At 61.2% G+C, this 27,264-nt stretch overlaps 1 protein-coding gene across 4 annotated transcripts; it reads left to right on the top strand.

The window, feature by feature from the left end:
• The first annotated feature begins 649 nt into the window (after window positions 1-649).
• Window positions 650-27,264, top strand: PLEKHG5 (pleckstrin homology and RhoGEF domain containing G5). 4 transcript variants are annotated; one of them, XM_026519955.4, is made up of 21 exons: window positions 650-714; window positions 1,547-1,623; window positions 16,749-16,878; window positions 17,809-17,911; window positions 18,271-18,328; window positions 18,696-18,787; window positions 19,229-19,365; window positions 19,645-19,790; window positions 20,263-20,457; window positions 20,535-20,723; window positions 21,055-21,150; window positions 21,798-21,848; window positions 21,965-22,114; window positions 22,469-22,579; window positions 22,703-22,852; window positions 22,940-23,077; window positions 23,220-23,339; window positions 24,630-24,762; window positions 24,851-24,966; window positions 25,055-25,263; window positions 25,744-26,524. In XM_026519955.4, exons 1-21 carry the CDS (start codon window positions 711-713, stop codon window positions 26,522-26,524), a joined length of 3,186 nt encoding a protein of 1,061 aa, XP_026375740.2. In that variant the 5' UTR covers window positions 650-710. The 4 variants fall into 4 exon arrangements, with proteins under 4 accessions (XP_026375740.2, XP_057161399.1, XP_057161398.1 ...); XM_057305416.1 differs by lacking the exons at window positions 650-714; window positions 1,547-1,623 and adding exons at window positions 6,259-6,856; window positions 26,773-27,264 and having other exon boundaries at window positions 25,744-26,520; XM_057305415.1 differs by lacking the exons at window positions 650-714; window positions 1,547-1,623 and adding exons at window positions 11,180-11,267; window positions 26,773-27,264 and having other exon boundaries at window positions 25,744-26,520.

Genomic DNA, 27,264 nt, shown 5'->3' with positions numbered 1-27,264 from the left:
GCTAACCAACAAAGCAGTAGCTACCAAGCCCACTCCCATATGGAGCCCTACCCGCAACCACGACGGCGTTTCTAAATGGGGGTACTCTGCTGGCGGAGGGAGACGAGGGGCCAGAGAGCTGTCCTGACCTGCGTTCCTACCTACGGGAAGGCACCGTTTCCACTTAGACGGTACCTTTCAGACCAGGAGGAAATAGCAAAGTTGCCTAAAATGCCTTTATTCCCACTTGCCAAGAGATGGAGAAAATGTCTCCTGACCACCAGAGGCGTTTTCATTTGAGGCATCTGGGAGGCTGAGGGCGCTGGGGGTCGCCCCGCGAGGCAAGGTGCGGGGTCCGCGTAGCCAGGCGCGGGGCGGGGTGCGGAGGGCGCGGAGGGCGCGGAGGGCGCGTCTGCGGGCCGGGGGCGCGGGGGGCGGGGCGCGGGCCGCGGGAGGGGGCGCGGCGCGCGGGGGGCGGGCCGGGTCGCGGAGTCCAGCCCCCCCGCAGGCGGGGCCTCCCGTCGGGCTCCTCCCGCCGCCCACCTGCCCCGCCCCGCCTCCGGCCGCCGAGGGTCCCGCGGCGGCGGCGCTCCGGCCTGTCTCCCGGCACCCGGCTGGCGCCCGCCCCCCGCCACCGTCGCCCGCCTCGCCGGCCGGCCCGCGACGCCCCCCCGCCCCGCCCGCGACGCCCCCCGCCCCGCCCGCGTCCCCGGCCGCTCGGCGCCTCCTCCATGGGTGAGTGCGGGGCCCCGGTGCGGCCCCGCCGTTCAGGCCTGCGGGTCGGGCTGCCTCCGAGCCGGCTAGAGGAGGGGCGCGGGCGGGGGGCGCCGCGGGCTGGCGGGCCGGGCGGGGGGAGCCGTGGGGGGCCAGGGCGCGCTCCTTCCCCTGCTCTGGGGAAGGCCCGCTCAAGGTGGGAGGTGGACGCCGCCCTCGAAATCAGGGCGGTGGGGGTCCAAACTCTGCCCCCATGTTGGGGCCCGCTTTAGCAGCACCCCTTCCCCTGGCCCTGCACGCTGGCTGTGGCAGGCAGCCTCTCTGCCCCTTCCCTGCCCCCTCCGCTGCTGTGCCCCAGCCCCTAGGAAGAGAGGCAGCTAGGAGGGGGCCAAATTCTGGGTCAAAGATGGACCGTGGGGAAAGGGGACACCCTGGGCCTTTGAGGAGGAGTCCATCCGCAGAGGCCGTGATGTGGAGGGCAGGGGTAAGAAGGGATACCCCAGGAAGTCTGGAGCCCCGCAAGGTCACTGAGCTACCCCCGCCCCCCACTAGTGGGACAGAGGCAGGGAGCAGCTTATTTCCAAAGACGTTTTCTCCCCGTGGAATCTGGATAATTTCCCTGGGGAACTGCAACAAGAAAAGGACTCTGCAAACAGATTCCCGAGCAGATAAGTTGGCATTTAAAAGAGAAAGGGACACTGACCTCCTTTGAAGGCAGGATTGAGGAGACAGCTCCACCCATCCTCTAGTCTGGAGGCCACTGGGGCCCCAGGGCCGCCTGGGTGCCCCCGCCTGGGGCGCAGCCTCCCTGGGCCCCACCCGACTGATAACCCTCTGCTTCTCTCCTCTGCAGACGACCAGAGCCTGGCGGAGGAGAAAGGACTGCGCTGTCAGAACCCAGACTGCGTGGACAAGGGGCGTGCAGCCAAGGTAGGGAGGCTGGAGGGCCTGGGTTGCTGGGAGCAGAGGGGACAGGGCTCTAACCCTCTGTCTATCCAGGCATGGATACCCACAGGCCCTGGCAAGGGTGCAGCTGGCCCGGCCACAGTGTCATCTGGGTTCAAGGGTGGGTAGGGCCGCAGGGTGGCTGGTTTAGGAGGCAGAGGGGCTGCCCTTGGCTTAGAAACAGCAAAACGCAGGGGACTTCTGCAAGAGCCAGGGGAGCAGGGGGGCCCCAAAGTCCTTTTCTGCACTGCAGTCCTCGCAGCCACGGTGAGGTGATAGGAGCTGTGGTCCATGTCACGGATGAGGAAGCTGAGACCTAGGAAGGGAAAGGACCCCCCCTCCCCCAAGGTTTCACTCCAGTGCCCAGCTGGCACCCTTCCACAGCACTTGTCAGGCCTGGGCATGGGTTGGGGACATTTAGGGAGTTGGGGACATTAAGAGAGTGACTGCACTGTGGAATGACAAAGGGAAGAAGGGACACTAGTCCTAAAGTGCCAGGGCTTGGGAGCCAGGAGCAGGGCAGAACAAGAGTGAGAATGATAAATACCGTCACTGGGCGCTTCTCCCCACAATGCGCCAGGCTTTGTGCCCTGTGTTCTCTGTCCCTGTGTGCTGCTGGTGGCAGCTCTGCTGGGAAGGCCTGGGTGCCCCGTTTTCCAGATGAAGAGACCAAGGTTCAGAGAGGTCCTGTGACTTGGCTGAGGCCCCACAGCTCATGAGAAACCAAGCCAGGGCTTGAACCCAAGTGTAGTCCCTTCCAGCATGCATTTGAGTGACCATGATAAAAACTGCCAGCACTTACTGGATCAGGCCAGGGAGCTGAGGACTCCCAGTCTCCTCCTCTGGCCTTTGGAGATGTGTCCTGTCATTATTCTTCTTTATAGATGAAGAAACTGAGGCTCAGGGAGCTAGCGGCTCACCCAAGGACACATCGCTGGGGTGTGGTGGAGCTGGGATTGGAACCCAGAGCCCCAGTCCGTGTAATGGCAGAGCCTGTGTTCCAAACCACCGTGTAGCTCAGCTCTGCCAGCTGCAGGAAATTAAAAATGCCACCCTCCCACCCCCCCAGCTCCCCCTACCACCCCCCTCCGCCCAGACACATGCTCATACATTCTGTACAGGAAGACCAGGTTAGAAGGAACATGGAGGACTGTTCTGGGGGCGGGGACAGGAGGGGGAGGCTTTCAGTTGCCGTGGTCACCAGGCAAGGGGGTGGCTCTGATGTCAGACACAACGTGCTGGCACGGCTGGTGCCTGGCATTGGGGCTCTGGTGTTGGCTGGTTGCCTCTCTTCCAGATGGGGGCTCCTGGCAACAAACTGGTCTCAGCAGCCCCCAACATACATCCTGCCAGGGGCCCTTCCTGTAGGCAGCTGCTCCTGGGCCAGGCCCCCAAGCTGCCAGAGGCAGGGGCAAGGGTGGGAGGTGTCCAACTGTGCAGAGGTGAGGCCTCTGAGTGGTGAGCCAATGTCAGCGAGTGTGGGCCTTCCGCAGCCTCCAGGTCGTAGCTCCAGCCCAGCCCTGGCCTGCCTGGAACTCAGCATGACTGACATTGGCCAGAGGGGCGCCCAGCCTGCAGGGGAAGGGTCCAAGTCCCGTCCCCAGTGGGACCCGTGTTAGGACAAATGGCACAGACTCACTTTGGGGACAGGGATGCCTGGATGATCAGAGGCTGGGGGGCCAGTGCGGGTAGACATCCTGGAGAAGGTGGCCTCCAGTGGATATGACGCAGAGCAGCAGGCAGGGCTGGTCCAGGAAGGGGGGGCCGCCACAGACACAGGTGCAGAGGCAGGATATACGGGCAGGAGTCTTGTCTTGTCAAGGGGTCAAGTTGGCTGGAGCAGAGAATGAGAGAAGGAGAATGACATGCTGCTTTGGTGAGAAAGAGGAACAAAGAATGTCCTTGATGGAGCTAATCCCCAGCACAGACCACACAGGCTTGTGCACCAGGTGGGGCATTAGGCCCTCATGCTTGTCTCACTGAGCCCACGGAGACCCCAGGAGGAAAGCCTTACTCTATGGGTCATGATGAAAACGGAGCCCAGAGAGGAGAGCGCTTGCCCACCTTGCACAGCATGACTAGCAGAGCTGGATCTGGAGGGGGATCGAGAGCCTCGTTCTTGCTCCTCCCCAGCCCTGCTCAGAAGGCTAGCAGGATATGACTAGCTTTTTTAAGGAGATGACGTCACTCATGCGTTCACCGAATCCGCTTCAGCGTCTGCTGTGCCAGGCCCGGTTCTAGGCCCAGGGCCTCCTGGAGCGGACATCCTAGCTCTGCTGGGAGGAGGGGAGAAGTCAGGACGTGGGTTTGCCACACTGGTCCCCAGGCTTTGTTTTAGCCTCTCACGGGTACTTCTGAGATGAAACAGTCGGCCCATCCCTGCCTCCTGCCCTGGAGTTAGTTCTCGGGGGACGGGTGCGTGGAGGAGGCTGCTGGCGTCCCCAGGAATGAGGAGGTGTTGAGGTGTAGGAAGCTGAGTGAGCAGGGAGGCATGCCGGTGTTCTAAGGAGGGAGTTGGGCCAGGGAATGGGGAGGGGGAGGCAGAGCTGGACAGGAAGCACCCTGAGGTCAGGGCCTTGGAGACCGCAGGAGAGAAGTTGTATCCCTGCCCCTCCTCAGGATGAAGACTGTAGAGTAGCCCACACCTGTGAACTCCAGGGTCGAAGCCCACTCCTTTCCAGCTGTGCAGCCCTGGGCAAATCACGACACCTCTCTGACCTCAGTTTCTTCATCTGCAAGCCGAGGTTTCTCGAGTCGTGGGAAGGATTAAAACGGGGCTAAGATGTGCAGTGCTTAGCATGGAGTGTGGCATGATGTAGGTGTTCAAGAGAATGCTGGCCGTTCGTCTACCGTGGAGGGGGAGAGAAACCCCTGGGCTTTGGGTGTGCCCTCCTTCCCCTCCCTGAGACCGGAGACCTCCCCAGGTTCTATCCCAGACCCCAGCCAGCTCCACCCAGCATGGCAAATGTTTATGGCACATCTATCCTGTTCCCAAGTCAGGTGGAACTTGGAGTCTTGGGAGGGAGTGAGGTGAAGTGTTTGTTCCCTCTCTCATGGAGGGCCAGGTGGGGATACAGTGGCTATCCAGTCCTCCTACAGAGTAACCACAGGACAGATGGTGTCTGCACTCCCCAGCTCCTTGAGGGGCCCCCTTGAGCCGGGCGCTCTGGTTAAAGTCTATGCAGGGCACCCCAGGTCACAAGGAGACATGGAGGAGGGCAGACACTAGTCCAGGGGACACTGGCACATCACATTTGAGGGAAGCGACGACTCAAGGGTATTTATCCCGGAGATGGGACCTTCAGGGCATCATCCTCAAAGGTAAAGATTCTAGCAGCCACTGTTCATTCCTGCCTCCCCACAGGGAACTCTTCTTGTCCTCACACCCACGGTACGCACTAGGGACCACCCCAACTCCACTTTCGTGACAGGACACCGAGAAGCAGGGAGGTGAATGACTGACTGGCCAAGGCAAGGCCAGGACTTACACCAGATCTGTCTGTCCCCAGAGCCTCCTGTTGCTAAGGATCTGTCCAGAGGAAAGGGAGGTGAATTTTTCTGCTTGGCTCCAAGGGCCCTGGCCGGAGGGGGGGCTTCCAACAGCTGAAGCTGCACCCCAGTGTACAGGTTGTGAGCACCTCATTTCTTTTTTTTTTTTTTTTTTAAGGTAAATTTGTTTATTCTCATTCAGAGATTGGGTGTTGGTGAGCTCCATATTCCTGGAGGTATTCAAGCAGAGAGAGTAGAGTTCCCTTTCCGTGTCTCAGTAGGTTGTGAGGTGGCAGGGATGAGTCAGGGGGAGGTGTGTCTAGGGGAGGGGTGGCCAGATGAAGACCAGTGGACACAGGGCAGAGGAAGGGGCGGATCTGAGGTCCTTGTGGGGGAAAGAATGGGCAGGATGTAATGAATAATGGGAGAGGGAGTCACCTATTCTCCTGGGTCAGACTTTGGGGGTGAGAGGTGGGAGGCCAGGGTGTCCTTGAGAATGGCCAGATTCTGGGGATTTCTGGAGGTGACTTTCAGATGCTGGTCAGCTGTAGACGGGTGGCAGTCCAGTCTGCAGCTGGAGGAAGTGGCAGGACCAGAGAAGCAGGAGGAACTCCTGGGCTTTGGCGAAGTAATTCTGGGGGGAGCAGGTGCCCGGCCCAGGAGGCAAGGACAGAGGATCCAGCACAGGTGCTATGGCCGAGATGAGCTGTCCTGGAGTGGGTCAGTGCTGCCAAAGAGGGCAGCGCCTGCCAGGAAGGGAGAACCGGCAGCCCAGAGGCCCTGGGCTGGTGAGGGGCATGAAGGAGAGGATGTGGATTTGGAAAAATGCAGGTGGGGCTTAGCCCCAGATCCGCCCAGCCCCTGGGGCCATTCCCACAACACCCACCTCACCCCCGTGCTGGTAATTAGGGAAGGCGGGAGGTGTGCTTGGGGCCGGCTGCCTGACTCCTCCTGTGAGCCACCTGTATCCCGGTACACTCCCCGCACCCCTGTGCGGAGGGCAGAGTTACTCTGAACTTGGGCAGCTGGGAGAGAGAACCGGGGACCACCGAACGGCGGAATGGCCACTTTTTCAGCCATGCCAGGCATGGGCTAGGGGAAAAGGGGGGGGCAACAGAGATAGGCAGGCCTGGTTCTGAGGCGCCGTGGAGGACACGGTTCAGAATCCAGCGGAAGCGAGCCTGGCCTGGGGCGATTCCCGGGTCGGCCTCGGCCTGCGGGTCCCTCCGCCCGGACCCCCCCTAGGGGCTCCTCTCTCTGGCTAAGGCAGCTTCCTGCCACGGGCCCTCGCCGGGGACGGGCGAGCTCCTGTCTCCAAGCCCAGGTTCAAGCCTAGGGACTTCGAACTTTCCGCACAACTGTAAAGGGCCAGCCCCCTCGGGGACAGTGACAATCCCTCCCTCCTGGCTCCGTAGCCCAAACCCGAGATTACCCCCAAGCGCCCGCCGCGCTTCCTGCCGCCCTCCGGCGCCGGGCCCTTCCCCTGCTCCCAGCGCTCCCCCATGCCAGCCGGGCGCTCCGATGGTACGTCCCGGCCCGCCCAGGTGGTAGCGCCCGCGCCGGCCTACCGTAATTCCCCTACGTCCCGCGCCCTCCACCGGCGCTGCGCCGACTGAGCCCGCTCCGCGGCTCTGGTCCCCCAGGCTCCGCGCGCCGTTCCCCACTCCCCGAGGCTTTGGCATCCTCGGCCAGAGTCCCAGCTACAGGGGAGGAGACCCATGTTCCCAAGGTGAGTCTCATGCGGAAGCTGGGGACGAGACGGGGCTGGGATCGGGACGGCTGTGGGTCCGGGCTCCAAGACTGCCCCCGAATTAGTGGACAGAACCGGGAGTAGAGGGTCCCACGCAGTCTTAGGGCTGCGGGTGGGTATCGATGGGCTCCACTGGCTCTGCCTCCATTTACTTGAGGGTGGAATGGGCTCGAGCTCCCGCCCCCGCCCCAGTGACTCTAGGGTGGGGTTGGCTCGGCGCTATGGCCGTGAGGAGCCTATGGGGATCCAGCCCCGGTGTGAGGATTGTTGGCAGGGCGATAAGATCCTGGAGGGGGCTTGGCGCGGGGTGGCTGGGAGGCTCCGGTGACCCTGCCTCAGCTGGGCGTCCGAGAGTTGGTCCCAGGCGGAAAGTCGTCTCGAGGCCGGCAGGGGGCGCGCGAGTCTGAGCCTCAGGCAGTCTGGGCCGGCCAGGACCCGCTTGGGGGAGGGGAGAGGGAGAAGACCCAGGAACCTGGAGAGGCCCTGGCTTGCCTTGATAAAAGACGCGGAAATGGAGGCCGAGGGGGCCCTGGGTCCTACAAATTCCGAAGGAAACTTCCCGAGGTTTGCGGGGCTCTAGGAGGGTTTTACTGTTCTTCTGCCCCTTGGCCAGGGTCCAGGCACGCATTAGGGCCCAGAGGCCATCCCTAGGTAGAATATTCTAGAGAACTGCCCAGTGCCGTCTTTGCACAGATGGATAAAGGCAGGGGTAGGTGGGGCCCAGAAGCAGGTCTTCTGTAGCCCAGCCTCCTCCCACATCCCCTCCCAAGGAGCCTTCTATACTACGCTGGAGAGAGGTGTCAGAAGAAGGCGCTGGCTTCAATGCTGGGGTCTTGGACTCCAGGATCTGGCACATTCATGTGGGGACTGGGCAGGAAGTGAAGTCCATTGACCACAGCCTCTACCACTCTCCTTAGCGCCGGGTCCCAGCTGGACTGCTCCCTGGGTGGTAGGGGCCTTGGTTGACTTCTGGAACCTGTGCAGTTAGCCTGACCTGCAGAGAGGTTCTCTGCACCCCTGCCACCTGCCCAAGCACAGGGCAGAGCCTTAAGGCAGGCTCTGCCTCCAGGTGGGCCCCAGAATCCCTGGGGTGAGTGGGCTGTTTGGGGCTAGGAGAGCAGCCTGGCAGAGCTGGCCCCACCCTGGCCAACCTGCTCAAACCTGCAGCCTCCGCCCCTGGATTTCCAAGGTTCCAGATGGGGCCTTGGGGCCAGTAGGCTCCCAGGGGAGCTTAGCCCGGATGGGGAGCTCCTGGGCAGTCATGTCCCTCTAGCCAAGGTGCTCCAGGCTGGTCAGCTGTGAGCAGAACAGGGACCTGGACCCAGACCTATGGTCTCTCCTGCGTGAGGAATTCCTCATGCTGGGTCCCACCAAAGACCAGGCTGGGTCCCCAACCTGTTGTGGGCCCCGACTGCCCACAGTCCTCTGCTTTTCTGGGGTTGGGGAGATGGTGCTAGGGGGGAGTGGAAGGGGGTTCCTGCCTTGGAGACTCCATTATTCATCAGCCCCAGCATCTGGTTTCTGGGTATCAGTTTCAACAAGCCAGTCCTGACTCATGAGGCTGGAACTGCGGCTGGCCTGAAGGGGGGCCCCCTCCCCAGGGAGCCAGGGGCTGGAACCTCTTTGTCCTGCACATGGGCTGTTTCTGCTACCTCCCATAGAGGAGGTGGGACTCAGGAGACTGCTGAGGCCTTCTCCCTCCCCTGGTGCAAGGGCCAGGGGCTCCTTTCTTTCCCCTGCTCTGCAGTCCTTGACCCTACACTCTTGGTTCTGGGGCATTAGGGCTCTGGTCCTGTAAGGAGCAGTCCCCTGCCTTGGCTGGAGGATGCAGGCAGCAGCAGCATGACTTGGGGATGGCCAGGGCCTGGTCACTCAGGTGACCTCTGGTGACCTGCCCGGTCCAGCCCCCATGGTTTCTGCTTGATGTGACGTTGTAACCCCAGGCCAGTGGCCAGTGGGATCCCCCTAAACTGGCTTTGGGATCTGCCCTGTCCCCAGGGGGTAGACCTCAAGGCTCTGCTCTCAAAGCATCACTTAGCTGGTCCCATACCCCCACCCCTGCCTGAGACACGTGGGTACTTGTCCAAAGCCCAGGCATCCGCCTCCCCACTTGCTAGCTGGTAACTTTGAGACAAACCAGTTAACTTTCCCAAGCCTCAGCTTCTTCATCTGGTAAGTGGAGATGGTAACAGTATCTCCTCCTTAGGGTCTTTGAGAGAGTGAACAGGATTTGCTGTCCAAAACCCCTGACACAGGCCTGGCACTTGGGAGTGCTCAGCTGTCAGCCTGTGGGGCAGCGAGGACAGAGGTCTGTGGTAGCAACTGCCCTGGCCAGGCCAGCGGGCCCAAGGTCACGGATGCTAGGAGGCAGAAGAGGACCTGTGGTCAGATGTTTGTGAAGACTTTGTTGACTATCGGCAGCAGTGAGGGACATCCAGACCGAGACCGTCCCTGCCCCCATGGCCTTCTCTGGCATGAAGACCCTTCCTCTGCCTTCATCCATCCATTCTCATCTAGTCTACACTGAGCACCTGCCGTGTGCCAGACCTGTTCTCAGTGTGGAGGACGCAGTGTGGGCCAGACAGCCAAGGCCCCTAGCCTCTGGAGAGGACATTCTAGCAGGGAGGAGTGATAAGAAGTGAACAAAGAAGTAAAACAATTTTAGGTAGTTTTAAATGTTCAGGAGGAAATAATTCCGTTTGAGAGGATTGAGAATGAGAGGTGCAAGGGGCTACTTATTTTGAGAGGAGGTAAAGGCCTCGTTGACAAGGTGCCATGGAAGTGGGGGTCCGGTGCCAGCCGTTGCAAGATCAGGGGCACATGGTGTTCCAGTCGGAGAACGCAGAGGGGCAGGCACTGAGCTTGGTAAGTTGTGGCTGTGAGGGCAGGCCGGCTTGGAGACCACCATGAGGGACCTCGAAGGAGGAGAGGTAGGAGCCAGGCTTGGTGGGGTTTTATTCTAAGCTCCTGGGGGGTTTTAAGTGGGGAGTGACATGATTGGATTTTAGTTTTCAAAAGATCTGCCTGTGGTGTGGACAGTGGATGGCTTGGGCTTTGGGAGCGGCCGTGGGCCTTGAAGCCTCTGGGCTGGAGGAGACTTGCTTGCGGCCTCCTCAGAGCTGTCTGCAGAGGCCGCACCTTCTTCCTCACCGCACCAGAAGGAGGAGGGGCTGTCTAGGGGACGGGTGGGCTGATGACATCGTGTCATAGTTAGCCCCATAGTTACTGAGATGGGGTACCAAGGAGGCCATTCCAGAACACCAGAGTCAGAAGTCTGGGCTTCAGTCCTGCCTGTCGCCTTTTATGTCACTTTGCCCCCCAGCAATGAATGGGGATAGTAGCGCCTGCCCCCCACCTCTAGGGAATGAGTGTAAAAGCTCTTTGACAACCTACAGCGGGGACCCCACAACCACTCCCCAATCCTCCCCTCTTGGGCTTCGATGAGAGTTCCCTGGCAGTGGGGCAGGCGGAAGGGACCCAGCCTGGAGCAGCAGAGACCTGGAAATCTGGGGGAAAAGCCGAGTTGGGCTTCTCACCCAACTCCTGGGGGCTCCCAAAGGACTACCCTCTCCTCCCTTTCCCCCAGCATGCCTGCCTATCACCCGCTGTCTCCACCCGTCGTCACCTGGCGCCCTCTGTTCCTCGTCCTCCTCCGCTGGCTTGGGCAGTGGGAGCTGGGTCCCCCAAGCTCAGGCTCTGAGGCGGGGGTCTCCAGGACTGTGGGCTAGGGTGACACTCAGGAGGGCCTCTGAGCGCTGGAGGGGCGGTCCGGGCGGTTGAAGGTCAGAGCAGAGACAGGTGTCCCTGGAACAGGACGCAGAGCGGGGTCTGAGGACCCAGAAGGGAATGTGCCCCAGTCCTGGCTCCCCCCACCCCTCTTCTGCCACCAGCGTTCAGGGAGCTCCCTGGGGAGAGGGAGAAGGGGTCCGGGGCCTGAGGCTCAGAGGCGGGGTCTCCGGGACTGTAGCGAGGGGCCTTTGCGCCCCAGTCGTTGGCGTGGGGGTAGGGTGGAGGGCAAGGCCACGCCCGGCGCTCGCGGAGCTGGGCGGGGGTCTGGGTTCCACAGTCGAGACGGGGGACGAGGGGTGTTGCAGGAGCTCCCCGGGGGCGGGGCTGGGGGCGCCGCGGAGCCGCCCCGGGGTGGCGCGGGCGGGCGGGGACCTGGCGCGCGGGGGCCCCGGGGTCCCGGCGCGCTCGGCCGGGGGCGGGCGCGGCCGCACAATGGCAGGAAGCGGAGCCCCGCGCTTTGTCCGGCGGGCGGCTCAGACCGCCGCTTCCTCCGGCCGCCATGGGGACGGGCCCCGGCGTCTCCGGGCGCCGCGCGGCCTCCAGGCCGGGCCCCGGGCAGCCCTGCCGGGCGGGGGGTCGCGCCCTCGACGGTGAAGGTCAGGTACGAGGCGGGGGGTGGGGGGGCGGGGCTGGGGTGCGCGGGACTGCCAGCCCGCCGTATGCTTCCCCACCCCGCGACCGAGGGGGCCGGGCGGCGGCGGTGGCCCGCCAGCCCTTAGCCTTTTGTGTCTGGGGCTGCCTCCGGACACACCTGTGGGTCCCAGGCCCCGCGCTGGGGCCCCCTCTCCCTTTCCTTCCTCTGTCCAGGCCCTGCCCACAAACCGCTGCTCCCGCCTCTGGCCCCAGCGCTAGTGTGAGTGGGGAAGTCTGACTTCTGGTGCCCTATCAGCATGGGGGGCAGCCTTGACCGTGCTCCCTAAACATACCCCTCTGTTATTTGTAAAGTTGGGGTCCACTCGCTGCCTTTGGAGGTGCTGGGTGATCTGGCCGTTCCATGAGGAGGGCTCTCCTCTCTGGGTTGAGCCGTGGGAACTTTTCCCCTGGACCCTGCTGCCCCTCCCCCACTGGCAGGAGTGCTGCTGCCCTCAGAGGGTGGCCCTGGTGGCCAGCAAAGTGGAGAGTAGGCACCTTGGTCTAGGAGAAGGTCCAAGAGTCTGGCTTTGGGAAGGGACTGCCCTGCTTTAGACCCTCGCTCCTGAAGGGAGCTGTGGAGACCCTGCAGTCTGGGGATGGAGGTATGAGAAGGGGTGGGGGAGTAGACGCAGAGCAAGGCGGCTGTGCCCACCCCAGCCTGAGCCTCCCAGTCAGGCTTGTGTTACTCTCGTGGTGGGGGTGGAGGTGTTCCTGGAAGTTCATTATCAACAGACCTGTTAAGTGAAGAAACACCTCCGTGGTTCAGATCCTGGGCCTGCCCCTCACCTGCCCCGCTGTCCCTGAGCGTGGGGGCGGCTGGGAGGTCGGAATCAGGGGCGTCAGCCCCAGGCTGGGCCCAGGCTCCCATCATCATCATCATCCATAGTAGTCGTAGCAACAATATTATATTAGTAGTAATAGGAGGAGCTGTGGTGGTATTCACCAGAGCCCACCACGGTGCTGGGAAGTGAAAGTTCCTGAGGGTCTCACGGTGGGCACAGGGTAGGTGCTCACTAAATATTCAGTGAATGCTGAATCTGTTATCAGGAGTGAATCTTCGTGTAAAAATCTGTTGTCTGTGTCTTGGATTGGTTAAAAATAGCATTGTGTCAGGGAACCAGGGACTTGGGCTGGAAGGGTCCCAGAGACCCTCTGCAGGACTTTTCCAACCTAGCATGGCTCTTGCCATGTCACCCCCCACTGTGTGACTAGGGCCTGGGTGACCCGAAGGTCGGCAGCCCCACTGCTCTGTGCCAAACCTGGCACCAGCAAAGTGAAGCTGTCAGGGAAGTCATAAGAGGCCTGGGAGGGGCGGGAGGGGGTCCCTGGGCCAGGCTGGCGGCAGAGGCGGGGGATGGCTGCCTAGCTGGCAGACTGGGGGGCTCCTGGGAGGAAGGGGCTGAAGTGGGGTGGGGACCTTACCCGGATTTATTGTCAAGGGGCTGCTTGCAGCTTGGACGGGGGCGCGGTTCTAGACTCTGCGAAGCCAGTGCCGACTTCTGTCAGCAGTGCCCCGGGGACACCACGGTGCGGGCAGGCAGAGCTGTGGCCGAGGATGGCGGTTTTCACACCGTTCAGGAGTAGACTGGGTGAGGATAGAAACAGCTGCTGTGCTGAACGGCCCCCTCACCCCATGCCCGGAGCCTCAAGAACACACTGGAGGACCATTTGAGGGGGGCGTGGAAGTAGGGAGCAGCTGGTGCTCGGGCCACCTTCGGGAATCTGGGCCATCACGTCCACAGCCACCGGCCCAGGGCCCAGCCCCACAAAGTCGGACCTCCTGGAGTGGGGTCTCCTCAATCTGCCCCTTGCCCACTGTCATGTCTGTATCCACGTTTTTCGGGGGTTTGTGATTGTTTTTTTCTGTCTGATGGACACAGGGGGACACAGGAGCCCAAACAGTGAGCATCAAACTATGATTGTTTCCCTCTTGTCTCTGTAGCTGCTGCCCCCCTCTCCCCACGTGGCCCCCAGGCCAGCCTCCCCCGCTACTCTCTCCCTTCTCAGCGACCCAAATCTAGGAGCTGGAGCTACATAACACTGGGTTCAAGTCCTGGCTCTGCGGGTGTGTGACTACTTGAAACCTCCCTGAGTCTCTTTCCTCTTCTGTAAAATAGGGCCGATCACAGCTCCTACCTCCTGGGGCGAGGGGCCCTCAGCGCAGCCCCCAGGCACACAGTGGTCATGTTATAAATCAAGAGGAGACTTTTTCAGCCGGCTCTTCTTCCTCCCTTTGACTCCTTCCTCTGCTGTCTCTAGGCTGTCTGTCCTCTCACCCTGTCACCTTGAAAACCTGTGATGGGGCTCTCCCCAGCCCAAAACTCTCCAGCGACCCTCCATCGCCCTATTTAATGAATTAATACAAGTAATCTTTGAGCGGCTAGGACTAGAGATAGGGCAGTGAGTGGGACAGACTAACGTTGTCGCCGTCCTCAAGGGCTGGTGAGGTGCGGAGGCAGCAGAGAGAAACAGGCAGACTGCGCCCTGGCAGACAGGGCTCTGAGGGGACGAGGGGACGGGGAGTGGCTTTAGAGTCAAGGTCTGTCATTTCCGTGTCTGGGGAAGAGCATTCCAGGCCGAGGGAGCAGCAGATGCTGGGGTTCGGAGGTGGGCGGACCGAAAGCAGCACATGGGGGACTCGGTGGTGGCGGGTGGTGGTGGCGGGTGGCGCGGAGTGAGCCTGGAGGGCAGGGCAGGAGGCCCCCCACGGTCGCCACACGGGACTGGCTTTTCCCGGAGTGAGACGGGAGCCCATGAACGTTTTGAGGATGGGACTCCTCGTTGAGCAGGGGCCACTCTGGCTGCTGGTGGAGAGCAGATTGCAGGGCAGGGGCGGAAACAGGGAGACCAGCTCCGAGGTCATTGTTGTGACTGCGCTGAGAGGTGGCCGCGGCAGAGGCCAGGGGGCAGCAGTGGGCCAATGGGCACGGCTGGGTTGAAGCGGCAGATATTGAAGGGAGGGCCACGAGCATTCCCCCCGGCTGGGGGTGTAACGGAAAGATCAAAGGTGACCCCGAGGATTTTGGCCTAAAGTATCGGTTTCCCCGGGGCTGCCGTTACACCGAGCACTCACTGGGTAGACGGACGTATGGAGACCCACGCAATGTAGTGGTGGCTTCACTCATCCACACGCGTGTCCCCGTCTCTGTCCCTCCTCTTCTGTCAGGACCCCAGTCGTAGGATTGCTCCATATGCCACGCCGTTACAGACCCCAGTATGACCTCCTCTTCACTGATTGCAACTGCAACGACCCTATTTCCAACTAAGGTCACTTTCTGAAGTCCTGGGGGTGAGGACTTGTCTTTTCGGGGGGCCAACGTTCAGCCCTATCCCCCACACAGCGGCAAGGCGCTGCCGTTGACTGAAGTGCGGGAGCTGCATGGGGCAGTTCAGCTCACGTGTGGACGTTCGCAGTCTGAGACGCTCCTTAGGCTCCAAGGGGGGAGTTGAGAAGGTTGGTCCGGTGTCCTGGGGGAGGACCTCCCTGAAAGCTTACCTCTGGGAGCCCTGGCACGAAGATGGTGCTTCGAGTCATGTGACTAGCTGAGTCACCAGGGGATGGATGCAGGGTAGCCTGAGCGGGGCTGCAGGTGGGAAGGTGAGCAGGAAGTGGGCGAGGGGGGCTGAGAGCTGCAGGGGAGACAGCAGAGCACGGGGTTTGGGGGACCACGGAGGACAAGATGGTGTGAAAGAGACCACCTGTGAAGGGCTGGGTCCTGTGGGTGGACTTGGAAACATGGTGGTCACTGGGGGCCCAAGAGGAGGGAGTTGGGGTGATGGGAGGGAAAACGATGGGAGAGGGTCTGAGAGAGAAGGGAATATTTCCTACGGTAGAAAGTCTTCAGTTGCCGCCCTTGTAGTCCTATTCCAGTTAGGCAGACGTCCCCAGTGGATGTGAGAACCCTGGAGTGTGAGATTGCTGGGGGTCAGGGTATCTCGAAGGATCCCCCCACAGGCTACTTATTCGTCCCAAAGAGAAAAAGGCCCTCGACACAGTACAGGGGGTCCCCAGGTGACCCGGCAGCCAGATGCACGGAGGAGGTGCGGTCCACTCTCTCATGTCCCTGCCAGATGTTTGGCCTGAAACCACCCGAGGTCCTCCAGAAAGATCCCCGTGGAGGGGCTTTCTGCCAGACGGCTGGCTTGAATGCTTCAAAAATGTCGATGTCCTCAAAGGAAAAAAACAAAAACGTGTGGAGAACTCATCCTTAAGGGAATAAACAGACACAACCGAATGCGGGTGCAAATCTTCACCAGGCTCCTGTATGGGAAAACAAAGGCCATTGTTCGAGCAGTTGGGCAAATGCGAACGTAGACTACGGACGGATCATGTATCAGTGCGCACTTTCCCCAGAGTGAGAGCTGAATTGGGGTTTTGTAGGAGAGCCATGCTCTCCTGCACCAGGAGAGGGGGAATGAGAGGGAAGGCCAGTGCGACGAAGTGTTCCCCACCGGGGAAGCTAGAAGGGTGTGTGGAGGTCAATGTACCGTTCTTACAATTTTCTGTAGGTCTGAAATATTTAAAAATGGAAAGTCAGGGAAAATATGCTAATGAGTACTGGGAGGGAAGATGAGGAAGTGGTCAGGATGGACCACTGTTTCGTGGGGTTTTGCTGAAAGGGGATGAGAGAAAGGGTGCGGCAGCTGGAGGTGGAGAAGGACAGAGGGATGATGGGGTAGGTGAGGGCAAGCGCTGAGCAGCTCCACGCCCTGGCAGCCCGACCGCTCTCACTGGGAGGCTGGCTGGACTGGAGCAGGGTAAAGCCCCTGAGTGTGGGGGAACAACAACGAAAGTGGGGAGCAGAGTGGGTTAGAGGTGAGCTGTGGGAGACAGAGGGCGGAGAAGGTATGACAGTCATCCCCAGGGATGGAGGTGAACGTAGCCAGGATACGGTAAATACTGGGGCGGCGGGGGGGCACTGCCTCAGCATGAGATAACAGTGCCTTTCCCGAACTCCCCCATATCCCCCTTCATCCCATTTGAGGTTGGATTTGGGGCCAGACAGGTCACAGAACTTAGGGCAGAGGGTCTGGGAGGAGGGCAGACAGTTAGCGTCTGCCAGTTCCAACAGCGAGCTGGCCGAACTAAACAGCAGCCCTGAGCATTTTGGGGCGCCTTTCCTTCCTGAACCCCAGGAAGAGGCCCTGGTAGCAACTGCCTTGTGGTTCCTCCCCGAAAGTCTCCCCTGCACACTTTGTTCTTCGAGGGCAGGGATCTGCTTTTCTCTGTGGATCCCTCAGAATGGACACATAGTGGGGCTTGGGAAACGTCCACAGAGTGAATTAAGGTGCATGAGGCACCCCGTGGGGAATGGAGGGTTGAGAAATGAGCAGCCTCGGGAGGGACCAGGAACCCCACCTGTGCCCTGCAGCGATCTGGGCCACAGCTGTGCCTGCCTGGGGCCCTGCGGGGCCCAACCCAACCCTCCTCTCCCTCCTTCCCCGCAAGGTATGCCACCACGCTGACTGCCAGCAGCGGCACCACCGGGGACCCCTCAACCTCTGTGAGGCCTGTGACAGCAAGTTCCACAGCGCCATGCATTATGATGGGCACGTCCGCTTTGACCTGCCCCCCCAAGGTGAGCATGTAGGGACCCCAGCCTGGCCCTTCAGGTTCCCAGAGCAGCTCCAGACTCCCTGTCTTGGTAGCTGTCGGAGCTGTGACAGGGCCATCAGAAGGACCGGAGCTGACTATAAATGATGACACGCAAGTATGTTGTGGCCCCTTTTGTGCTACAAGTCTTCTAATAAGAGAGGAAGTTGGGGACGGTGCTCCATCTCGAGAGCGGGCCTGTCTGTACCAGGTTCTGGGTCTGCACCTCCCTTGGCTGCTCCTGCCTCTTGCCTGGGGCCGACATGGGAAAGGCCCCTTTCTTCTTGTCCTTAGGGCTGGGGACTGCTGGGCAGATCCTCCAGCCAGGCCGCCAGTGAGCAGAGGCGGTGGGGGTGCGGGTGCGTAGGTCACAAGGAACTTGTCGCAGGAACAAGAAACCCGTCCTGCTGAATAGGGACGTGGCCCAGGCCCCACTGCCAACAGGCTGTGCTGGGGTCATTTACAGGCATCCGAGCCTGGCCAGAAATGTCAAACCTTTGTCTCTGTTTTTAGCTGGTCAGAGGGACAAAAGGACTCTCCCCCTCTGCCAAGGCCCCCTGGGACTTTGGGTGTGGTCACAGTGGTGGGGGAGAGGAGGCCTGAGAGAAAGAGCCATAGACGTTGGTCCCTTCCTACAATAATCCCAGAGGCAGGGTTTCCTTATCCCTATTTTATAGAAGGGTAAACTGAGGCCACAGGTGGATTTGTACTGGGGGCGATGTGTCATCCCAGGGTGTTTGTGTCTTTTTGAGTCTAGGGATGGAGAGTGCTAAGCAAGGACTGAGCCCCTTCAGGTCCTCGCAGACCTGCAGGGCCCTAGCTCCTCTGGGGAAGGGGGATCCCAGGATTGGTAGCAGGCTAAAAAGGGGGCCAGGGAGGGAGGAGACATGACCTTTCCTCCCCCTTTACTCCAAAGGCTCTGTCCTGGCCCGGAACGTATCTACCCGGTCATGCCCCCCACGCACCAGCCCTGCAGTGGACTTGGAGGAGGAAGAGGAAAGCTCTATGGATGGCAAAGGGTAGGTGGGCAAAGCAGACACTCTTATCTGAGATCCAGGACCAGAAGCTTCTGAAGATCTGACTGGAGACCCCTCCCTGCCCCTGTGGATGCCCTGATTCCTAGAGAAGGCTTGCCAGCCTGGGCCAGCCTCCAGCACGGTGGGATCAGACTCTGCCTGACTGGGTACCACTGGGTGTGACTCCTGTGTTTGGCCACCAGAGGGCGCACAGACCCTTGTGAGCCCTGGTCTGCATGAGCATAGCTGAGTTACCTGGTCACTGGGGTTGCGCCAGGAGTGGGCAGCCAGCTAGGGCCCATTCACATCCCATCCTGGGGAGGGCCTACCCATGCCTCTAACCTCTGCCCTTTGTCCTGCAGGGACCGGAAGAGCACGGGCCTGAAACTCTCCAAGAAGGCAAGGAGGAGACATACAGATGTAAGGGGCCCCCAGGCTCTCAAGGGGGCTCCTGACAGCCCCTGCCCTCCCTGGGTCCTTTCCTTTCCATCCCCAAGGCTGGGCCTGTCTGCTATGACCTCCAGGACCAGGGATGGGGTCTGGAGGGAGTGGGTCCCCCCGCCCCCAGCCACTGTGCCCTGCAGCCCAGTACTGCCCACCTTAGCCAGGTGGCAGATGTTACAGGAACTCCTTCCTTGGGCAAGAGGGATACAGGAGACCTCCCTGGGACAGAGGCAGGCTGAGGAGATCCCTGCATTCACTTCCATGCTGGGGTTTCCATCCTGGATCCTGGGGGGGGGGGTCAGAGACAAGGGGTGCAGAGGCTAACAGACCTGTGCCCTTTCAGGACCCAAGCAAGGAGTGCTTCACCCTGAAATTTGACCTGAATGTGGACATTGAGACAGAGATCGTGCCAGCCATGAAGAAGAAGTCGCTGGGGTAGGGCTTGGTGGGGCTGAGGCAGGGGGAGTGGGGCGGTGGTGGGGGTAGGTGTGGCTTCTCACAAGCATAACTGTGTATGTCTGTGTGGTGGCCTGTGAGTGAGCAGGTCTCCCACCTATGGGCAGACCCACCCCTGTGTTGCAACACATGTATGCATGGCCCAGTTCCTGGATATGGCCCAGCACGTGACAGTGTCTACCCTGCTGTGCAGACACGCAAGTGTGAGGGCATGGGCGTGCCGGCTTGTGTGTAGACACACGTAGGAGTGTGCGAGCCTCTGTTGGCAGGTGCACACACACCTGTATGTCTCTGTGTCTGTGTATGATCCTGTGGGAGTCTCCCTTTACCATCGGTTAAGTGGGGTGGAGCTGGGGCTATGCATAGGGTGGGGGTTCCAATGACTGCCCCCTAATCTATACACCTCCCGTCCTGGGGCAGGGAAGTGCTGCTGCCAGTATTTGAAAGGAAGGGCATAGCCTTGGGCAAAGTGGATATCTACCTGGACCAGTCCAACACACCCCTGTCCCTCACATTTGAGGCCTACCGATTCGGGGGACACTACCTGAGGGTTAAAGGTGAGTAGTTAACCTGGCAGGCAGGGTGGCTGGGCCCTGGCTGGGCCTCCCAGAGATGGCTGCTTCTTCCCAGGCTCAGATTCCCATTGGCCACTGAGCAGGCTCATTACCATACAGGTGTCTCTGCTGGGCCCTGGCAATAGTTGCTGGTGGGGTGGGGCCCCAGGGGAGAGCAGCTAGGCCTTGGTTTGGATCCTTAGGAGAGAGAGGTCTGTGGGCCCACATCTCCACTGGAGCTGGGTGCTGAGGACCTCTCCTTGCCCCCCAACGCTGCCCCAGCCAAGCCAGGGGACGAGGGGAAGGTGGAGCAGGGAGTGAAGGACTCCAAGTCCCTGAGTCTGCCAATCCTGCGGCCGGCCAGGGCCGGGACCCCCTCCCTGGAGCGTGTGGACCCCCAGAGCCGCCGGGAGAGCCTGGACGTCCTGGTGAGGCGCTGTGTCAGGACTGGGGGTGGGGAGCGGCTTAGAGGGGAGGTCACCTGGGCCCCTCACCCCTCTCTTGGGCTTTAATTTCCCCTTCTGGAAAATAGGGCTGGCTCTGAGGACAGGAGGCCCCAAGATAATGGGTCTTGTGTTTGAGAGTCTGCTAGTGCCCAAGGAGTGTGCGTGTGTGCATGTGTGCATGTGTGCGTGTGCGTGTGTGTGTGTTGTGGATCCATTTGGAGCTGTGCTGGTAAGTGCATCTAGAGATGCATGTGACTCTGTGGTGCTTGGGACTGGGTGGGTGGGGGTGGTCCAGCCCCCAGAGCAGGTGTGGATCTCAGAAGAGGTGGCATCCCAGGGCGGGGGTGCAGAGATCCTCCCACATCTCAAGCGTGCCAGAGGTCTAGGAAACCCGCCGTGGGGTGGGGCTGTGGGAGCCAGGGTGGGCCTGGCCTTGATCGCCCTCCCCGGCCAGGCCCCTGGGCGCCGCCGGAAGAACATGTCGGAGTTCCTTGGGGACACGAGCATCCCTGGCCAGGAGGCCCCGACGCCTTCCAGCTGCTCTCTGCCCAGTGGCAGCAGTGGCGGCAGTGACAGCTGGAAGAACCGGGCAGCCAGTCGTTTCAGTGGCTTCTTCAGCTCAGGCCCCAGCGCCAGCACCTTTGGCCGGGTATGTGGTCCTGTGGGCCCCAGGGCAGGGCAGCTGGCTGGCCCTGTCCCCTGACCCCAACCACGGGTTCCTTCCAGGAGGTGGACAAGATGGAGCAGCTGGAAGGCAAACTGCATGCCTACGGCCTCTTCGGGCTGCCCAGGCTGCCCCGGAGGCTGCGCTTTGACCACGACTCATGGGAGGAAGAGGGGGATGAGGAGGAAGAGGAGGACGACTCCTGCCTGTGGCTGGAGGACAGCTGGCGGGAGCTCATTGATGGGCATGAGGTCGGTACCACCACAGCCCTTCCCTCCTTCCCCATCAGGGAAAGGGGGATGTTTTCCCCCCACTTCATGGGGCCCTTCCAAGGACCCAGTGACAGGATGTTCTGTGGGACAGCCCTGCCAGGCTGCTGTCATCATTAATTCACCGTGGGGAAATTGAGGCAAGGAAAATGCAGTGTGCCACTTGGCTGTTTTAGTGGCAGAGGAGGGCCGAGAACCTGGGGGACCTCCATGTTCCCACGGGGAAAAGGAGGTGGCCTGCAAGGTTTCTGGCCCCACCCTGGTCATCGGGCACACTCTGGAACTCCTGGCCGACCCCCTGCACTTCCTGCAGAAGCTGACCCGGAGGCAGTGTCACCAGCAGGAGGCGGTGTGGGAGCTCCTGCACACAGAGGCCTCCTACATTAAGAAACTGAGGGTGATCACCAACGTGAGTGTGGGACCGCACCTGGCCCAGAGCCACCCTGCCCCCCATAGCCTCCGTCTGGGTGCCCTTGAGCAGACTCTGGGGCTTTGCAGAAGGAACAGGGGAAGGAAAGGGAGAAAGGCTGCACCCCAGGGAGGAGGAGGAGGTGATTCCCACCGGCCAGACAAGTGTGCGGAATTGGCTGGATGAACACTAGGCTCATTCTTTCACTCATTCATTGACTATTTCTGAACACCTGCTCTATACCGGGTGTCCAGCAGCCACGCCCTGGACGTGGAGGCGGAGTGTGTGTGTGTGTGTGTGTGTGTGTGTGTGTGTGTGCGCGCGCGCTTCAACCTGGGGAGGGTACCTATCCTTGGCTTGGGGTTCAAGGAAAACCTCTTCGTTGAAACTCGAAGGCTGGGGCAGGGCTGGAGGAGAGAGCTCCAGGTATGACTGCAAGGCCAGTCTCCCAGAGATTTCCCTCCAGGTGGGGCAGGGCAGCTGACCCCCAGGTGGGCCATGGAGGCTGGGCCTTTATTGATGGGGTGAACCGTCTCTGTCCCAGGCTGCTTCAGGGTTTCCTGGGAGGGGTGGAGGGGAGCCTAAGAGTCTGGGTGGGGCGGCGGGACTGGGATGCCCCCCAGCTGCCGCTCTCCCTGCCCCCACAGCTGTTCCTCTGCTGCCTCCTGAACCTGCAAGAGTCGGGGCTGCTGTGCGAGGTGAGGCGAAGCCTGGGGCCCCGGGTGCTGAAGAAAGGGTCGGGACCGGCGGGGCGGGGCCTGTCGGCGGGGCAGGGTCGAGGGGCGGCGCCGAGCGCACCTCCCGCCCCGCTCAGGTGGAGGCCGAACGCCTGTTCAGCAACATCCCGGAGATCGCGCGGCTGCACCGCCGACTGTGGGCCAGCGTGATGGCGCCGGTGCTGGAGAAGGCGCGGCGCACGCGGGCGCTCCTGCAGCCCGGGGACTTCCTCAGAGGCTTCAAGATGGTACGGGCCGGGCCGGACACAGGCAGGGACCCTGCGGCAGGGCTGGGGCGCCGAGCACGTCTACCCCTCACCCCAGCCTCCCCTGGGCTGTGTGGCCCCACACAACCCGTAGTGGTCGGAGGCAAAGCATTCCGAGTCGGCCGCCCGGGTTTGAACCCCAGCTGGCCATCTGCCCTTCCCACCTGGCGGAGGGCGGTCACTTTCGCGGAAGTTCGGTTTGGACGCAGGGGTGATACACTTGCCACACCCTGGGGTGGTCGCGAAAGTGCGGTAAGAGAGGGCCGGTGAAGACCCTGGCGCAGGGCCTGGCCGCGGAGAGCGCGCGGTAACCGTGCCTGTTCCGTCCCGGGCCAGTTCGGCTCCCTGTTCAAGCCCTACGTCCGATACTGCATGGAGGAGGAGGGCTGCATGGAGTACATGCGCGGCCTGCTGCGCGACAATGACCTCTTCCGGGCCTACGTCACGGTGAGGGCGGGTGGGGGCGCGGGACGATGAGCCCACTCGGGCGGGCTGGGAGCCGGGCAGGTGGGCGGGGCCTAGGGTCAGGGGCGGGGCGTACTCTGAGCCCCGCCCCCGCCTGCGCCGCAGTGGGCTGAGAAGCACCAGCAGTGCCAGCGGCTGAAGCTGAGCGACATGCTGGCCAAGCCCCACCAGCGGCTCACCAAGTACCCGCTGCTGCTCAAGTCGGTGCTGAGGAAGACTGACGAGCCGCGCGCCAAGGAGGCCGTCGTCACCATGGTAACCGGGGGGCTGGACAGGTCCCTCCGCGGCTCGCGGCCCCGCCCAGGCCCAGGGCCTGAACCCGCTGTCGCCCGCACCCCCCAGATCGACTCCGTGGAGCGCTTCATCCACCACGTGAACGCGTGCATGCGGCAGCGGCAGGAGCGGCAGCGGCTGGCGGCCGTGGTGAGCCGCATCGACGCCTACGAGGTGGTGGAGGGCAGCAACGACGAGGTGGACAAGGTGGGGGACCCCTGGCCCTGCTGGAACAGAGGAAGGGCCAAACTGGCAGACCAGGGCTGTGCTTGGTCTCGCTTGAGGATGCCTAGAGGAGAACGGGAGTCAGACGCAGACCTCTCTACACCTCCCCCCCTCCCATCGCCAGCTCTTGAAGGAGTTTCTGCACCTAGACCTGACAGCACCCATCCCTGGCGCCTCCCCTGAGGAGACACGACAGCTGCTGCTGGAGGGGAGCCTGAGGATGAAGGAGGGGAAGGACAGCAAGGTGACTCTAGGGACCACCCACTCCCAGGGCCCCTTCCCTACCCACTCTGGCCCTGTGGGTTTGGGCCTGCCTTTCCTGGGAACCTTCTGGGCCCTAGTTAGTTGTTCTCAGCTGCCCTGTCAGTTGGGTGGCAATTCAAGAAGAAGTGACTTTGTGGTCACGTGAGGACTAATGATCTGCCTGCAGTTTACTCTTTACAGATAGGGCAGCAAGGGCATAGCAGATAGGGTGCTGGGCTTGCCCACTTGCTAGTGCTGTATGGGGTCCTGGTGGGAGGGAGGGGGTGCATTCCAAGAGCAGGTCAGGAATAGTCCAGAGCCTTGCTCCTGAGCTGTTAATCCCAGGTGCATAACACAGAGCCTACAAATTGTGGTGTTAAAGATTTGTTTATTTATTTGAGAGAGAGAGAAAGAGTGCATGCAAGCAGGGAGAGGGGAGAGGGAAAGAAGTAGACTCCCCACTGAGCGCAGATACAGGGCTCTGTCTCAGAACCTGAGATCGTGACCTAAGCTGAAACCAAGAGGTGGATGCTTAACTGACTAAGCCACCCAGGTGCCCCAAATTGTGGTTTTAAAATCACAAATCATAAATTCCCTTTTTCTCTTTAATGTAAACTTTTTATTGAAATAAATTACAAGTACATAGCTTCATGAAGGAATACCATCTTGCTCTTCATTTTAATTTTTTTTTAAGATTTTATTATTTGAGGGGCACCTGGGTGGCTCAGTCATTAAGCATCTGCCTTCAGCTCAGGGTGTGATCCCGGCATTCTGGGATCGAGCCACATCGGGCTCCCTGCTGGGAGCCTGCTTCTTCCTCTCCCACTCCCCCTGCTTGTGTTCCTTCTCTCGCTGGCTGTCTCTCTCTCTCTCTGTCAAATAAATAAATAAATAAATAAATAAATAAATAACATCTTTTAAAAAAAGTTTTTATTATTTGAGAGAGAGCATGAGCAGGTGGAGGGGCAGAAGGAAAAGCAGACTGCCCCCTGAGTAGGGAGCCTGACCCAGGGCTGGATCCCAGGACCCCGGGATCTTGACCTGAGTCAAAGGCAGATGCTTAACTGACTGAGCCACCCAGGCGCCCCTCTCTTCATTTTAATTTTATTCTCAGGTTCATGGGAGGCAGGGAGCATGACAAAATCTGAGTGTCCCGTGACATCACCAAAGTGCAGTAAAGAAAGCCTTGTTCGGGGCCCAGCCCAGGAGAGGGTGTCACAGCAGACAGGCTAAGGTCCCAGGACCCTGGCCCTGATCCCTGGCCTTGCCTGCTCCCCTTGCCCCCTTGCAGATGGACGTTTACTGCTTCCTCTTTACGGACCTACTCTTGGTGACTAAGGCAGTGAAGAAGGCTGAGAGGACCAAGGTCATCCGGCCACCACTGCTGGTGGACAAGATTGTGTGCCGAGAGCTGAGAGACCCTGGTGAGGAGGCTGGCCTGCTCCTGGTCAGGGCTGTGGCAGGCAGGGGCTCTGGTCCTAGCAGATGCTGATGCGAGCCCCTCCTCACCAGGCTCCTTTCTCCTCATCTATCTGAACGAGTTCCACAGTGCCGTGGGCGCCTACACGTTCCAGGCCAGCGGCCAGGCTTTGTGCCGTGGCTGGGTGGATGCCATTTACAACGCCCAGGTGAGAGCAGAGTGGTGGGCGGGTTGGCAGGTGGGTGGGCAGGATGTCCTGCTGGGGGCTGCTGTTCATAGCCCTCCCCCACCTGCAGAACCAGCTGCAGCAGCTGCGTGCCCAGGAGCACCCAGGCAGCCAGCAGCACCTGCAGAGCCTGGAGGAGGAGGAGGAGGAGGAGGAGGAGGAGGAGGAAGAGGAAGAAGAGGAGGAGGAAGAGGAGGAAGGCGGGGAGAGTAGCACTTCTGCCGCCAGCTCGCCCACCGTCCTGCGCAAGAGCAGTAACAGTCTCAACTCCCAGCACTGGTATGCTCGCCGGGGGCACCCCGCCGGCCAGAGCAGGCCCAGGGCTCTGCCCAGCACTCCTGACCCCGAGGCCCCTGACACTGGGCAGGACCCAGCCACCACCCCTTCCTCTGAATAGCTTCATGCTGTGACCACGATGTGGGGGAGAGGGCTCTGTGTCCCACCAGAGTCCAGGCGGGGATAGCAACAGCTTTTCAACCCGAGTGCCAGCTCCGATCCTCTAGGGCTAGCTGGGTGGAGAGCTGAGCTGAGGGCTCTAAACTGTACCCAGCCGGAAGGAGTCCTGTGGCGGTGCCAGCCGCCATCCCTGGTGTCTGTGTTACGGGCACAGGAGTGGGGAGAGCTGGCCGGTGGCCACATGCTTGCTGCCGCTGAGCCGCCAGCTCCGGGAGGGCAGAGGCTTAGACCTCTGCGTGCCGAGCAGGGGCTGCACCAGGCCACCCAGTTGGCTGGGCTGACTGTCTCCTCCCGGCTCCACAGTGCCTCAGATGGCTCCACCGAGACCTTGGCCATGGTTGTGGTGGAGCCTGGGGAGACGCTGTCCTCTCCTGAGTTCGAGGGCGGCCCCTTCGGCTCCCAGTCGGACGAGACCTCTCTCAGCACCACTGCCTCCTCTGTCACGCCTACCAGTGAGCTGCTGCCCCTGGGTCCGGTGGACGGCCGCTCCTGCTCCATGGACTCCGCCTACGGCACCCTCTCCCCCACCTCCCTGCAAGACTTTATGGCCCCAGCCCCTATGGCGGAGCCAGTGCCCCGGCCCCCAGAATTGCCACAAGCCCCTTCACCCCCACCCTCACCCCGCCTCCGCCGCCGCACCCCTGTTCAGCTGCTGCCCCGTCCGCCCCACCTGCTCAAGTCCAAATCTGAGGCCAGCCTCCTCCAGCTGCTATCGGGGGCCACTGCCTGTGGACCGCCCCCAGCCCCCAGCCGCAGTCTGTCAGAACTCTGCTTGGCCGTTACAGTCCCCGGCACGAGCACTCAGGTTTCCCCTCAGGAAGCTGGGCCCAGCTGGGTTCGCCGGGGGACACCAAGCCCTGGCCGTGGCCCCGAGCCGTCAGAACTGGAGGGCAGAACCAGCTGCCCAGCTGGGGAGCCCGAAAGACCCGCCAGGAGGAGCAAAGAACTGCCCTTGGGGGCCTCACCCAGGGTCCAGCCCGAGCCCCCCCCAGGGATCTCTGCCCAGCACCGGAAGCTGACGCTAGCCCAGCTGTACCGAATCAGGACCACCCTGCTGCTTAACTCTACGCTCACTGCCTCGTGAGTGGCCTGGGGTAGTGGGCTGGTGGCCCAGTGTGCTGGCATTAGAATGGGTAGGGGCACTCTCATGGCTGGGAGCAGGTGGCATTAGGGGATGGGGATGGGAGCCTACTTCAGAGCCTGAATGACAGTGTCTACAGTGGGCAGTGGGGAAGGGGCCTAAGGATTCCAGTGGGGCACAGAGGGTGGCCAGAGACCCTCTGAGTGGCATCAGCCAAGGAAGGACTGTCTCTCCCTTCCCCTCTCCTGCAGGGAGGTCTGAGCAAAGGGAGGCCCCCAAGGGTGCCACTGACCAAGAGACGGCAGACAACATGCCTCCGGGGGCATCCCGGTCCCAGCTCTAGCTGCTGCTTGTGCATGCAGGAGCCAGAGTGCTGGGCAGGATCCCCGATTTGCACTTTGCCAGATTGGATGGAAGTGGAGGAGCGTTCAGCAGAGCTCTAGGCCCAGGCTGCAGTACTTCCTCAGGACCCCCCCCCCGCCAAGGCCCCCTTCACTAACCTGTCCACCCCCCACCCCCCAGGGTCCCTTGCTCACTGCTCCCTGAAGTCACCAGCTCCAGTCTTCTGGGCTGGGCTCCAGGGTGGCCCTTCCCACCTCCACTCTCATCTGGCCCCAACTGGGATGTTTGTTCCCTGGCCTGGCCTTCCTCCCTCCCAGTCCCACTGGCTACCCCAGGCTTGGGTTAGGCTCTGTGTAAAGTTGCATATTTATTGATTCTTTTATAAAGACGTGTATATACTA

Source organism: Ursus arctos, unplaced genomic scaffold (genome assembly GCF_023065955.2).
Source record: "Ursus arctos isolate Adak ecotype North America unplaced genomic scaffold, UrsArc2.0 scaffold_32, whole genome shotgun sequence".
Taxonomy (NCBI): Eukaryota; Metazoa; Chordata; class Mammalia; order Carnivora; family Ursidae; genus Ursus; species Ursus arctos.
Note: the sequence above shows the minus strand (reverse complement) of the source record. Positions and strands in the feature narration are given on the sequence as shown.